General features: G+C 33.8%; 1 protein-coding gene across 1 annotated transcript in view; it reads left to right on the top strand.

The window, feature by feature from the left end:
• Nucleotides 1-15,603, top strand: part of LOC106883942 (cytoplasmic dynein 1 heavy chain 1) — a 106,810-nt gene that overhangs the window by 64,852 nt on the left and 26,355 nt on the right. The window contains exons 53-66 of the mRNA XM_014935093.2: nucleotides 634-820; nucleotides 1,566-1,829; nucleotides 2,423-2,635; nucleotides 4,056-4,147; nucleotides 4,938-5,031; nucleotides 7,118-7,309; nucleotides 8,368-8,547; nucleotides 9,711-9,864; nucleotides 10,727-10,922; nucleotides 12,175-12,292; nucleotides 13,041-13,256; nucleotides 13,570-13,708; nucleotides 14,424-14,524; nucleotides 14,972-15,156. Of these exons, the coding sequence (XP_014790579.2) occupies nucleotides 634-820; nucleotides 1,566-1,829; nucleotides 2,423-2,635; nucleotides 4,056-4,147; nucleotides 4,938-5,031; nucleotides 7,118-7,309; nucleotides 8,368-8,547; nucleotides 9,711-9,864; nucleotides 10,727-10,922; nucleotides 12,175-12,292; nucleotides 13,041-13,256; nucleotides 13,570-13,708; nucleotides 14,424-14,524; nucleotides 14,972-15,156 (2,331 nt within the window). The remainder of the gene's footprint in view (nucleotides 1-633; nucleotides 821-1,565; nucleotides 1,830-2,422; nucleotides 2,636-4,055; nucleotides 4,148-4,937; nucleotides 5,032-7,117; nucleotides 7,310-8,367; nucleotides 8,548-9,710; nucleotides 9,865-10,726; nucleotides 10,923-12,174; nucleotides 12,293-13,040; nucleotides 13,257-13,569; nucleotides 13,709-14,423; nucleotides 14,525-14,971; nucleotides 15,157-15,603) is intronic.

Genomic DNA, 15,603 nt, shown 5'->3' on the forward strand with positions numbered 1-15,603 from the left:
GCATATGCATACACACACACACACACACACACACACACACGATAGCTGGTATGGGAGTGTGAGAAGAAGTTTGCTTTCCAACCACATGATTCTGGATTCATTCTCATTGTATGGCACCTTGGACGTGTGTTCTGCACTACAACTCTCTGCCAACCAAAGATTTGTGAGTGGATTTAGTTGACAGAAACTAAAAGAAGCTCATTGTGTGTGTTACTATCTCCTTTCTTTGATATTGCATGATAGTTGTAAATGAGTGTTACCGTGGTGCAAGTGGTGTCCTTTGTTCATAGTGACATATTACCTTACTTGGAAACAGGCAAGGGTTGATGACAGGAAGGGCATCTGACTAGAAAATTCATCTCAGCAAATTAAAATGAAGATACATATAAAAATTCTTTGCGTAATTCTTAGTTTTCATTACTGATTTTATTGTAAGAAATGATTAAGGTCTCTTTTTATTCTTTTTAAGGGAATGTTTTCTGTTTATTAACTATTTTAGAATTGGTAATTTCATCCAAAAACTTATCCAAACTCTTTTGACTTAGAATTATTTTCTAAATAAGCCTCATCTAAAACAAGATATTTTTTATACATCCTACATTTTTATATATCTTTTGTAATTGTTTATTTTAGATTGGTAGATGATGACGAAAGAAAGTGGACTGATGAAAATGTGGATGCTGTTGCTTTGAAACACTTCCCTAGTGTAAACAAAGAAGAAGTCCTTAAAAGGCCCATTCTGTTCAGCAATTGGCTATCAAAAGACTATATTCCTGTGGATAGAGAAGAACTTCGGGATTATGTCAAGGCTCGTCTGAAGGTAGGCGGGATTTTAATTCACATTAGATCTAACAAATCAGTTGTGTATTTCTATTTTCTTTCTTACAGTTAACTTTAATATTTTGTTACACAGTTTTGATAGTTTTGGACAATTTATTTTGTTAAATGCTTTCAGGTGATTTTTGTTATAATTTTCGGGCTATGCAGATATCTGTGTTAGAGTTCTTAATCTCCAGTATTATTTACTTGCAATTTGTACTCCTGGTTGGTAGCTTATGTTCTCCACGAAATGAGTTCCAGTCAAAATATATAATTATGAATATTATATAAAAGAAACCTCTTACTGTTTATGAATAATTCATGATATTTTTGAACCTGGTTGGTTACCTTCATTTTAAAAATCCATCAACAATCTAATTAAAATGAAGAAACTGTTTTGAGAAGTTAATGACATTTTACTACATCCAGATATGCCACATCATAAATTACTGCTCTTATAATTATAACTGTGCACTTGTGTTGTTGTTTTAAAGTATTTTATACAAGAAATCTAAGTTTATGGTAGTTAATTCAAACCCTGTGAGTTAACTGAAAGAGGAAATTTACAGAAAATATTAGTTAACATAGGGGTCCCATAGAAAGCAACAGGCATTTGATAGAATTCTGCATTAGATTGAGCTTACTCCAAAACCTAACCTGTAGAAAAGGAATAAGGTTCTTTTAAATTAGAAGTTTGATTTTAGAAATTTGAATATGTTTAAATTGCCTACTCCTTACCTTTCTAGGTATTCTATGAAGAAGAACTGGATGTACCATTGGTTTTGTTTGATGAAGTACTTGATCATGTTTTGCGAATTGACCGTATCTTTAGACAACCTCAAGGTCATTTGCTCTTAATTGGTGTCAGTGGTGCTGGCAAAACAACATTGTCTAGGTTTGTAGCCTGGATGAATGGGCTCAGTGTTTACCAAATCAAAGTACACAATAAATATATGGCTAGCGACTTTGATGAAGACTTGAGAGCTGTACTTCGGCGAGCTGGCTGCAAGGTAACTTGGTATTTTATTGAATATTGCAAACATATTTCTATTAATGCTACACTAACCATCTCCTCTCCTTTCGTCATCTTATTCTCTTTTATTTTGTCCACTTGAAAAATTCATCTCTTTATATTTCTTTCAAAGCCCCCAGTGTGTTCTTTCCTATTATTCAAATTAACCCTAATCCACAATGACCTCACTCACTTCACCCAATCCCAAACTTTCAGACTCGAATAATGTACTGCTTCTAACAACATTGTATCTTTAATCATCTGTTTCCAATGTATTTGTCCATCTAAACCTTTCCCCTTCTTTCATTCTCTATAACTTCTGACAATTCATTCAGTTTCTACAAATAAAATCTCATATCTCCCTAACTACTTCTCTACATATCTGGCTCTCTTTTACTAGCCATGTCTCTTTTGTGCTCTAACCAGACATCTACCTACCTCTCTTTAAGTATGTGTTGCACTAGTGGACAAAATGTTCTCCTTTTAATTCTACAGTGAGCCTGTTGAGCTCCTAATGAGCCACAAAACCTTGCTCTTCTCGCTAAAACACCCCTTAATATATATTTTATTTTTATTATTTTCTCCGTTCAGGATGAAAAAATAGCATTCCTCATGGATGAATCTAATGTATTAGATTCAAGCTTCTTGGAAAGAATGAATACACTCTTAGCCAACGGGGAAGTTCCTGGTTTGTTTGAAGGTGATGAATATACTACATTGATGACACAGTGCAAAGAAGGAGCTCAGAGAGAAGGTCTTATGTTGGATTCAGGTGAAGAACTTTACAAGTGGTTTACACAGCAGGTAATTTTATTATATAAATTTATTAAATTGATTACAGCAAAATTTCCAACAAGTATTTTACTTTTTCCTCTTGTCTTTATAAGATTACTCATATGTGCACATTAATGTAATAGTCGCCTTCCTGGCACTTGTGCCGGTGGCACGTGTAAAGACATTCGAGCAAGATTGTTGCCAGTGCCGCTGGACTGGCTCCTGTGCAGGTGGCACGTAAAATACACCATGTAAAAGCATCCACTACACTCTCGGAGTGGTTGGCGTTAGGAAGGGCATCCAGCTGTAGAAACTCTGCCAAATCAGATTGGAGCCTGGTGTATCCATCTGGTTCACCAGTCCTCAGTCAAATCGGATGTTAAATGATGATGATTAGCATTTGGTTTTGTATATGATTGCATATTTTATGCAAATTCTGTGTGAATATGTAGTTTGCTTCATAACTAAATGGTTTCAGGTTGTATGCTTGGGTTGAATAACATCTTTTGAGTGAAATCGGTAGATGTAAATAGTGTGTTGTGTGCTTGCATAAATAAAAGCTCACTACTTGAAACAAAGGTTGGCAACAGTATTCAATCATCAAATGTGTAGGAAAAGCAAATGTAAAAATTATGTGTAATTTTTTTTTATATATAAAATAGTGCAGGACTGGCTGTGATGGAAGCACATGTGTACATATTTAGACAAACACCACACATTCTTGTTGAGGCCAACTTCGTTTTTCATCCTTTCAGAGTTGGAAGAATAAAGTACTTGGCTTGTACTAGTTTTGTATTTGGTATTGCCTAATCCCTTCCCATCAAAATTGTTGGTCTTGTATCTAAATCAGAAACCATTATCTACAACCAATGAACATTTTAGAATGTGGAAGCATACAAAACATAAGGTTGGGGGGGGGGTCATGTTTGCTTTGGAGTGTAGCACAAAGAGTATCAATGTTAAGAAAGAAAATATTCTGTTCAGTAATCGTATCAAGATTAAAATATTTTATGGGAAGGAATATATGGACATTACAGTTCAGAATTATCTGCTTCAAACAATTATCATTTGTGAATCAATGAGAACAACAAAATCGAAAATACATGATTTTCATGAAGAATTAATATTGAAAGACCTTGGAATGGCAAGGATGTGCCTGTATAATAAAAGCTTGAAAGGTATGGAGTGGCTCTAGGCTAATTGCCTAATAGTTTTGTTGTGCTTCATTAAGTTTAATAATGTTTATGTGAGAAATTATTGATAAGGTTAGAATAAGTACAAAAGAACAAATTAATAATTGATACAGAGATTGGAAGCATTTTGTTGTGGATGGATTGTTTTTTAAAAATATTGCCTAACTACTGAAATATGTCAAGCCAAAATTGAATTAAAATAATTATAATAATTCAAACAATAAGAAACAACTGTCCTTTACCTTTTAACTTTGCAGGTCATGAAAAATTTGCATGTTGTATTCACAATGAATCCTTCTTCAGAAGGCTTAAAAGACAGAGCTTCAACATCACCTGCTTTATTCAACCGGTAATATTACATTTGTTGTTTTATTAATGATATTGGGTTCTTTTATTTTATTTTTAAAATTTCCATTTTTTTAATTAAAAATTTTAGTTTACTTTTAATTCACAAAATTTAATAAAATCACTGATATTAGTAGTTATAATGTCAATTTTTAATTAGTGCAGTATCTATAAAAATAATTCATACAGTGGAATAAATTTCTATGCTGTGAGGAAAAAAAAAGTCTAATCTTCTGGTTGTAGCTGTTTCACTTATCCTACCAATGCTGTTGGTAAAGGCATAAATATCACAACTTTCTTTCCTCTAATTTAAAAGTTAGCATAATGAATTATCCACTATGGTTATGAAATGCTAAGCAATTGATTCTGATATTAGTTTGAAATTAATATTTAAGAGGTGTTCATTTGTAAAACCAATAATTGTATGGTTTATTGTATGACAGAATATTTTATAAGAATGTTTACATTTGTTGATCTCAGAATTTGTAAGGAATATACTGCATTGAAACATCTACATAGACTAACAGAATAAAAATTTATTAATTATACACGGGGAATGCGAAAGAGAACATGAAATTAAAAGAATCATATGAACTTTATAAGAGATATATCTAAATAATATGGCTTTGGTGAAATTTTTAGAGTTGAATTAGCATTTATATTAATTACATGAAAGTTATTATAAACTTCGCTAATTATTATTTTGTCTGTAAGAAATCTTTCCTAATTTATATAGCAAGAATACCAGTATATCAGATGATAACTTTAAAAAAACAAATTTTCTTAACTTTTAGTTGTGTGTTGAATTGGTTTGGAGATTGGTCAGATGGTGCACTTTATCAAGTTGGAAGAGAATTTACAAATAAAATTGACCTTGAAAAATCAAATGTAAGTATTTTGATGGGTTTTTACTTGGCTTCAAAGATAAAAAATAATTAGATTGCTTTTGTTACCATTGGTATAAAGTATTGACTTTGATACTATTGCTTGGATTCAATTGATTTCCTTCAATGGTTTTGTGAACAGTTAATATCGTCATTTAACATGCTTTCCATGCTGACATGGGTTGGACAGTTTGAATGAAAACTGGTAAGCCGGGGTGGCTGCACCAGACTCCAATCTGATTTGGCAAGATTTCTATGGTTGGATGCCCTTCCTAATGCCAACTACTCCAAGAGTGTAGTGGGTGTTTTTTACATGTCACTGGCACGGGTGCCAATGACCTGACACCAGCATCAGCCAAAACTATGGCCTCACTTGGCTTGACAGGTCTACACAAGCACAGTATATCACCAAAGGTCTTGGTCACCTGTTACTGCTTCCATGAGGCCCAACACTTGAATGGTGCTTTTTATGTGCCATCAGCATGGGTACCAGTCAGATGGCATTGGCATTGGCCATGACTATGATGTCACTTTGTTTAGCAGGTCTTCACAAGCAGAGCATATCAATTGAAGGGTGCTTTCAATTGGCCAGTTTCACACACTGGCATTGACCACAACTACAATCTTACTTGGCTTGACATCACTGCCTCCATGAGGCCCAACACTTGAATGGTGCTTTTTACGTGCAAGTCAGACGACACTGGCATCGGCCATTACTATGATTTCACTCGGGTTGACAAGTCTTCACAAGCACAGCGTATTGCCCAACGATTTAAGGGTGCTTTTAACAAGCCTGTTATGTGACAATGGCATTGGCCATAACTATTGTCTCACTTGGTTTCTGGCATTGGCCACAACTATGATCTTACTTGACGGGTCTTTTCAGGCATGGCATCTCTCCAAAGCTCTCGGTCACTTGTCATTTCATCTGAGACCCAAAATTTGAAGATGATGCTTCACCACCTCGTCCCATATCTTTCTGGGTCTACCTCTTCCACAGGTTCGCTCCACTGTCCTCATCCATATGCATCACATGACCATATTAGTACAGTTGTCTCTGTTGTACACCACATCTAATGCTTCTTATGTCCAACTTTTTCCCTCAGGACATTTGCACTCTGTTGTGCATGAACACTGACATTACACATCCAGCAGAGCATACTAGTTTCATTTCTTACAAGTCTACATGTCCTCAGCAGTCACAGCCCATGTTTCACTGCCATGTAATATGGCTGTTCACACACAGGCATCATACAGTCTGCCTTTCACTCTGAGTGAGAGGCCCCTTTGTTACCAGCAGAGATAGGAGCTCGCTGAACTTTGTCCAGCCTATTCTTATTCTAGCAGCTGCACTCTCAGAGCATCCACCCCCACTACTGACTTGGTCACCTAGGTAACAGAAGCTATCAGCTACTATTTTTCCCTCTGACGTGTAATGGAATCTATTTTCTGTACATTTTTGGTGTTTATTGTACCTGGTGAGCCCCTACTTGTACCCTGAATTCTTCACTATTTTCATTGCCAACCCTCACCTTACTGACAGCTTCCCTGTACATAGTTTGTACAGCTCTCACCAATCACTCATCTATCCCTAGTTTCCGCATTGACCACCAGATAAGTGGTCAGGAGACCCTGTCAAAGGCTTTCTTTCTCCATGTCAACAAAAACCAAGTACAGAGGTTTATCTTTGGCTAGGTATTTCTCCTGCAGCTGTCTTACCAGAAATATAGCATCAGTGGCGCTTCTCCCTGGCACAAATCTAAACTGCATCTCATCTAAATTAACTCTCTCCCTAATTAATTGAACTGTGACTCTCTCCGTGACTTTCATCACCTGATCCAACAATTTGATGTCTCTGTAATTATTTCTAAGACGTCACCTTTACCTTTGTAGCAGTTGACTATGGTGCTGCTACACCAGTCATTGGACATGACTCTTTCATGTATCACCTGGTTAACTGTATGGGTAACTAGACTACAGCCTACACTGCCAAATATTTTAAGCATCTCAGTGGTGATTCCTAATGGGCCAGGGGCTTTCCATTTATTATATTCAGTATCAGTATAACAATTTTAATTTTTCAATTGCAGTATATTGCTCCTGACTATACTCCTATTGTCTATGAAGAATTGGGAACTAACCCTACTCACAGAGATGCTGTTGTCAATGCTTTTGTATTTGTGCATCAAACACTGCATCAAGCTAATTCTCGAATAACCAAGCGTGGAGGTCGTACTATGGCCATAACCCCAAGACATTATTTGGATTTTATTAATCACTTTGTAAGTATCTACAATTTTTAATCTTTCTAGAATTTAATTAAGAGGTATTTGTCAGTTTTGCAATAATTGTTTTTATGTAAATATAAGCCTTACTAAAAGTTGTCAGTGTTTGAGGATTCTTCCAGTGGAATCATTGATATTTAAAAAAACAAAAAAAAAAGTTTTAAAAAAATGTATGCACTGAATTTAGTATTAACTCACTTAAAATGCATGTAGTAATTTCTAGTGTTATTTCCAAATTTCACAGACCAATGAGGGAACCCCTATATAGATATTTGGCTGGTTAGAAATAGTAAACAAGTCGTCCTTAGATCACACCCCACTGTCTTAAAAAGACACATTGGATTATGTAATATTGGATGCACTGTCTGAATAAAAGATGAGGTCATTAAGACTTGAATTCCTTTGGTCATATGGTTTGCTCAGTCAAACATGACCTGTAGTTAAAATAATTTTATTGCATCATTTCACATTGTTAATTTCAGGGGTTTGTTTTTCCTTGTTAGTTTTTTTAATATGTTCACTTTGGTTGAAAATTTGCTGTTTTCAAAATACTGCTTAGAAAATTTATATATTAAAATAATTCTAACAAAAAGAATCTATTTTCATAAAAATCAAATTGCACCAGTTTTTGTATGGCAATTGGTAATAAACATATCAGCTGTTTAGCCCCCTGCCATGCACACACATGAAGTAGAAGTGATTGTTTGTGCCAGTAGAACATAATGTAATTAATGGCTGTGGTACTCTATAGTGTAGCTGGTAATGTGGTTTCTCAGATTGCTAGGTTTGTGCCTTATCATATGGCCTGTTCTTTTTCTAACCCAAGTTGGTGCTTATAGTCTTGTATTATATTTTAATGCAACGTTTGTTTCTCTGTACTTCACAAAATAGCTGCTGTTACATTTTACTGATGCTTCAGCTTTTCTAAGCTTTAATTATTAAATCCTTACAAAGGTTAAAAATTAACTAAGGTTGATAATTGATTACTGAAATTTGTCACCATTCTAGAATATTTGTCTGTTTTACATTATTTGCCTTGGTCATTTTTATTTCAGGTTAAACTGTATCAAGAAAAACGGTCGGATCTTGAAGAACAACAACTGCATTTGAATGTTGGTTTGCAGAAGATTCGGGAAACTGTTGAGCAAGTAGAAGAGCTCCAGAAATCGTTATCAATCAAAAGAATCGAATTGGAAGAGAAAAATGCAGCTGCAAATGCCAAATTGAAACAAATGGTACATATTATGACAAGTAAACTTTTTCAAAATTAGATTGATAATTCTTTTGTTTGTGCATAAGAAAATTATTTAGACAAATTTTATTTTCGCTTATTTCTAGTATGATAATAGACACAGGGGAAGCGGGTTAATCAACACCATCAACCCAAGTACCTGACTGGTACTTTATTCTATCAACCTCAAAGGAATGAAAGGCAAAGTCACTCGAGGTGGGGTTTGAAAGAGCAAAAAGAAATGCTGCTGGGCATTTTGTTCAATGCTTTAGAGACTCTGCCAATCCACTGGTCTTATTTCTTTTATAATTATTACAAAATCTGCATTTTTCCTATCTCTTGTTTTAGTGACATCTCTGGTTTTAGTAATAGCTTGTATTAAAATGTCTACTTCTCTAGGCATAAAGCCTAAGAATTCTAGTGAAGAGAATGGAAGCTGGACTACTTGTGATCATCTCCAAGGCATTAGAAATATCAAGCAAAATAACTATAATTTGAATTTTAAAAAAACCATCAGACTTGGTGCATTAGAAGTTTGCCTACTACTAGCATTTTGCTTGATTAATAACCATCTATCATGACAGGCTGACCAGAAAAGCTATCTGTAAAATCTCCTTCACATGATACCTGTTTGAAGATAAGTGGAGAAATTAAATGAGTTGTCTATTCAGATAACTCATTTAGTGCCAGTTATTCGGTAGTTATTGTTGCTATTTTTGCCAATATACTAGCAAATAACATATTTCATACACAAGCATAATGTAATCTGGCCTTCCTTTGTTGCCAACAGAAGTAGGAGTTCCCCGATCTTTTCCACCCTTCTCTAATTCTAGCTACTATACCGTTGGAACATGCATTTCCATTGCTGATTATGTCATCTAGATGTCTGAGCTATCAATTACTTCTAGGCAGCCCTTGAGGCATTTGAAAGAATCTGTTCTGTGGGTTTTCTTATTGCTAGTTCCTAGCTTTTGGATAACAGGTTTCAGTTATAATTATTTCAGGGATAATATACTAATGACTAAAAATATTAAATGAAGAAAAGAAAAATGGTTTCTTTCTAAATTTGGTCACCTGTAGGAAACATAGAACACATATATTTTGGAGAAACTTTCAATGCTGTAATTGCAATTATATCTCAATTTTATTTGGTATCTTTTTGTGTAGGTGAAAGACCAACAAGAAGCTGAACGTAAAAAAGTCACATCACAAGAAATTCAACAAGCAGTTGTTGAACAAACTAAGAGAATAAAAGAAAAACAACAGGACGTACGTGCAGATTTAGAACAAGTAGAACCAGCTGTAATTGAAGCTCAAAATGGTATTTATGCAATTTATTTCATGAATAGTTGCAAGAATATATTACAGATAACATTTTGCATATTTAATTTACTGAATCTAAATTTAAAAATCAGAACTGGCCTTCGTGCGGGTGACACGTAAAAGCACCCACTACACTCTCTGAGTGGTTGGCGTAAGGAAGGGCATCCAGCTGTAGAAACTCTGCCAAATCAGATTGGAGCCTGGTGTAGCCATCTGGTTTCACCAGTCCTCAGTCAAATCGTCCAACCCATGCTAGCATGGAAAGCGGATGTTAAACGATGATGATGATGATGATGAGAACAGGAATGTACAAGTGTTTAGAGTTGCAGTGTCTGAAATCTCTGCATTTAGGTTTTATCAGAATTGGTAAACTTTACTTGATGAATATTTTCTTTCTTTCAAGTAGATACTGTTTCTGGTAAGGAAAATGCATTAACTTAGGACTGTCATATCTGAATTTTTAAACATTTTTTTAGCATCCATCAATGTTTGTGTATGCTTTTTCCAGTTATTGCAAATTTTCCAATGAGTAAATCCAAAGTAAAATTAACTTAGAATGTATTCTTCATTAAAGTCATACACATAATCATGACCACATTTTGATAAATTGTATCTAGCACCAAGAAAATGTTTCTAAATCATTACTACTGGAAGAAAGAAGTCAGTTTTTCTCTAGATTGTTAAACATTATGCAAGATTTTGCTTCACTTAGATTGCCATTTTTTTTACCCATCTTTCAATGCTGGCATATGTTGGATGGATTATCACAGTTTGAGTCATTTAAAGTTCAAAGTTAACCATCCACTTATCATCTAAAACGTTTGATCCCAAAACATTTAACAAATGTTTGTATTTTCTAGCTGTGAAATCTATCCGAAGACAGCATCTTGTTGAAGTGAGATCACTTGCACATCCACCCCCTGCAGTCCGTCTTGCTATCGAGTCTATATGTGTGCTCCTTGGAGAGACTGATCTTGAATGGAAGTCTCTCAGAGGTATAATTATGAAAGACAATTTTATACCTACCATTGTCAACTTCAAGACTGATGACATTCCGTATGTATTTCCAATTATATCTTTTAATTCTTTGTTTTCACATCCATTTCTTGCTTTCTTACCATTTAGCTTAATGAGAGTACTCAGCTGGTATCTAAGCGGTACAGGTTCATCTTCTGTAGCCACCTGCTGGCAACTTTTTTTTTTCTTTTTTAGTGAAAGTGCATGGCTCAGTGGTTAGAGCATCAGGCTCACAATCATGAAGTAGTGAGTTCAATTCCCAGACTGGGCTGTGTTGTGTTCTTGAGCAAGACACTTTATTTCACATTGCTCCAGTTCACTTGTCTGTAGAGATGAGTTGTGACGTCACTGGTGCCAAGCTGTAATGGCCTTTGCGTTTCCCTTGGATAACATCAGTGGCATGGGAAGAGGGGAGACTGGTATACACAGGCAACTGCTGGTCTTCTATGAACAACCTTGTCCAAACTTGTGCCTCGGAGGGTAACTTTCTAGGTGCAATCCCATGGTTGTTCATGACCAAAAGGGGTCTTTACTGTTTTTACTGGAGTAAAGTAGAAAAATAGACTGCATTCATATATACAGCTTTAAGATAAAGACATTTCAAACTCTACAAAAGAATATTTCCTTTTTTTGAAATCTAAGTGGAAGCACAGTGTTGTCTCTGTATCCACTGACCTGGTTCTCATTTGCAGAATCAATTCAAGAAGCAGAAAATATGCTGAAAATCTTGTATTAATGGGGCATAAGGTGACTTGGAGAGCTTATAGACAAGTTAAGATTTATACAGTAACTCTTCCAGAAAATATATAAAGGGTGCACTTATATTTCAAATATATTCACAGTATATCAGAATGTTAGGACTTACATTAGTGTAACTAAAGGGCTAAAGATTGGGATCTGGCTGTAATGATTTTTAGAAATAATGTTATGTGAGTAATTTGTTTAGCTAATTTATTTTGAAGAACAAGTAATTGCTGAGATATGGGTTTGGTAAAGTGATTCTCTTGTTCAGAAAATTTTCCTGTAGATAGTGTGTTTTATAATAAACCTATAAAAAGTAAATTATGTATTTGGTTAGAAAATCTGTTGAGGTGTATATAGTCCATAAGTTGATTGTATATGAATTATGTGACTGGCTGTTTTCAAAACAAGTTACAGAATGGGTAAATCTCACTACTGTGTATTAATTATTCAAATATGCTGTTTATATTAAATATTTACTTTTACATAAATATAGTTTTGTTAATATTTTGTACATTTTTATGTTATGTTACTTGTTTTTTTCCTTCAGTGATGATATTCGAACAAAAATGAAGAACAAGTATTTGAATAACCCTGAGTATAACTATGAAAAAGTCACCAGGGCCAACTTCGCTTGTGGCCCTATGGTGAAATGGGCAATCGCTTTGGTATGTCAACTTTTACATTTTCTTTTCCCTCCAAATTATTGTACACTTGCTTAGAAAATTGGATCTGGTTAATTCATTACTGCTGTTTCATGTAATGTCCATTATTCTAAGTACATGTGAGTAGGATACCACTAATGCGGTTACATGCTCTTTCTCCATCTTCTTAGTAATGTACTTCACAGTTGGTGCTAGCTATTCAACATTTCTTGATTATTTCCATGGACTGTGCCATCCACATGGAAAGTAAACAACTTTTGGGCCTACTGCTTTTGCACATAACCAAATCAGTGTAGGCTTCTTATTCTGACAACTAATATACATCAGCTCACTATGAAAAAGTTTTTTTTTCTTTTCTTTCTGAAACTGATTTGCTTCATCTTGACTTTACACTGTTGTGTTATTGCTTGTGTAACCAACCCAGCAGGCACCAAGAATATTCTTGCTTTATACTACCACCATCCAAACATTGAAATATCTGTTAATTATTTTTAATGCCAAAATTTGATTTATCAGTTTTCAAATTTCCAAATAGTTTGGGGACAGTACCAACATTTGAATGAGAAAGGCAGTTCTGATTCCCCTAAAACCAATATAATTCTCTCTTATACTAGGTTCTTCTCTTCATTTATATGTGTATTATACATGTCTCCCATTTATTTTATCTAAAATTGAATAATTCCATTTTGATGTGTTGAATAAAATCTCGTGTTTCTCTAATTGTATTGACTATTGATATAATTTGTATCAGATCAACTATGCTGACATGCTGAAACGCGTAGAACCTCTCAGAAATGAATTAAACGCTCTGGAAAACCAAGCTGAGGACAATCGCACCAAATACGAAGAAGTGAACTCCGTCATTGTTCAACTTGAGAAAAGTATTGCTATGTATAAAGAAGAATATGCTATTCTTATAAGCCAAGCTCAAGCTATCAAAAGTGATTTGGCAGCAGTAGAAGGCAAGGTATGGAGCTATAATTTTCTTTAGGATGCATAAAAGCTACATTAGCAGTATTAATTTTTTTGTTTACTTTCTCACGCATTGGTTGTGTGCTAAATTTTTATGTTTCATTTTAAATACATTAAATTCCATATAGTTGAGTCCTGTCTTGCCAGTTTTTACTTGTAATACCTTTTGTTTTATAAAATGCATAGCTTTGCTCAGACCATCTTAGTTATTTTTCTAAGACATTATCATATTTGTGTGATCAAGTATTTTACATATTCATTCTACTGACCACTGACATTCTCTTTTGCACTATTTTATAATTTGTTAGGTTGAAAGAAGTGTTGCTTTATTGAAAAGTCTTACAAATGAGAAGCAGAGATGGGAAGCAGGTAGTGAAACATTCCGAAACCAGATGGCCACTATTATTGGAGATGTTTTGTTATCTTCAGCTTTCATGTCTTATGCCGGTATGTATATTAGATTCTTAAATCTAAATATTGTATACATATGTGTATATGATGTATATTCATGCATCCAAATGTCCTCCTATTTTATAATCTATTAAATGAAACTGCTTTCATCCCACCACTACCATACAAACTTATTTTGAAATTTTGAAACTGGTCAGCTACTTTTCTAAAATACTATTATTCAAATTTGTAGATCTTTTACAGTGAAAGTCTGAAATCAATTTTATCAAAAAGTTTTCACACTAAATTTTTTAATATTTTTTTAAAAGCAATATTTGAAACATTAAATAGAATGAATCAATTTTGTTTAAGAGTGATACTAGCCATCACTGATTCAGAGACATTAAGTAATTAAAACTTTATCAATATTTTTTTTTTAATGTTCTGTTTAAGTTGTTACTGATAGTTGTATACAATGGTATTTTAAGACTAGCTTCACACTTCAGAATTTGGTTGTCGTCCTCATTTTATGTCTGTTGTCCATGCTAGCATGGGTTTCATAAATGAAACTGTTTTTAAGATATCAGGGAAAGAGTTAATTGAAATATGCTTTGTGAGAAAACTTTTGGAAAAGTTATTAGAAGACTTATTGTTCTCTTTACTATTGAACTTGACAATTTTTCAGAAATTTGGGGTTTTGAAAGTGTGTGTGTTTGTTTATTTATTCTGGAAACTTAACAGTTTGACAAGTTAATGTTTGGTTTTATTTCAGGTTATTTTGACCAACAAATGCGTCAGAACTTATTTACTGCTTGGTCTAATCATTTACAACAAGCCAACATCCAATTTAGAACGGATATTGCTAGAACAGAGGTAAACCATTTAAAAACAAACAGTTTAGAATATTTTTTGTTACAAAATATATTATTTTTGTAAACTAATTCTTTTTAATTGTTAAATCCTTTTCTATTTATTTAATTTAATTTATTTTTTAATGTTTTATGTTAAATTTTGAATTCTTCATAAGACTTAACGTTATCGTATTGCCTCTTTGAGAAAGCTAACACAATCACAATATTTGAAAATTACATTTTGTAAATATCAATCAATCAATTTGATATTAACTTTGCACCCATGTGATCCGCAGTAAATTTGCATAAATAAGTGATCAATTCTCTCATTATAGATATGACTTAAAGCAAATTAACTGATGTTTAGAAAGTTTTTTAGTGAACAACTATCTGACTCCTCTATGTAATTAATCCTTTTATTTCAAGTGTACTTCTTGAAGCTTAAAGTTTAACTTTTGTGTTTTAATAGTATTTGTCAAATGCTGATGAAAGACTTCGCTGGCAAGCTAATAACTTACCTGCAGATGATCTATGCACAGAAAATGCTATTATGTTGAAGAGATTTAATCGATATCCACTAATTATCGACCCATCTGGACAAGCAACAGAATTTTTAATGAATGAATACAAAGAGAGGAAAATCACAAAAACAAGGTCAGTAATTTTATGTAAAAATTGGTTTATCCGTCTTTAGAGTGATTATTCATGAAAACAATATAAACTACTTTAACATAAACCACAAATTGGTGATCTCATTAGAGCATCAGCTAAAATGCCTTGCACACTATTTATTCCAGCTCTCTTTGCTCTGGGTTCAAATCCTGCTAAAGTCAGTTTTGCCTTTCTTTTTGGGTTGATCAGCTACCAATTTAAGTAGTGAGGTTTGAGGAATTCTTTGTGTCTAACAAAAACTTATGCTACCAGTTCCAGCTCTCTATATTTTGAGTTCAAGTTCTTTCTAAAAAAAAAAATTCCATCTTATTGAAGTCTCAGATATTTTCATTTAAATGTTTGTATTGAAAGAGTACATTGTGTATGTAGTAGATGTGCAATGTCAAGTGTGCATATATGACAAAGTGCAAATTTGTTAAAAGTAAAAGT

This window comes from Octopus bimaculoides, chromosome 3 (genome assembly GCF_001194135.2).
Source record: "Octopus bimaculoides isolate UCB-OBI-ISO-001 chromosome 3, ASM119413v2, whole genome shotgun sequence".
NCBI classification, from domain to species: Eukaryota; Metazoa; Mollusca; class Cephalopoda; order Octopoda; family Octopodidae; genus Octopus; species Octopus bimaculoides.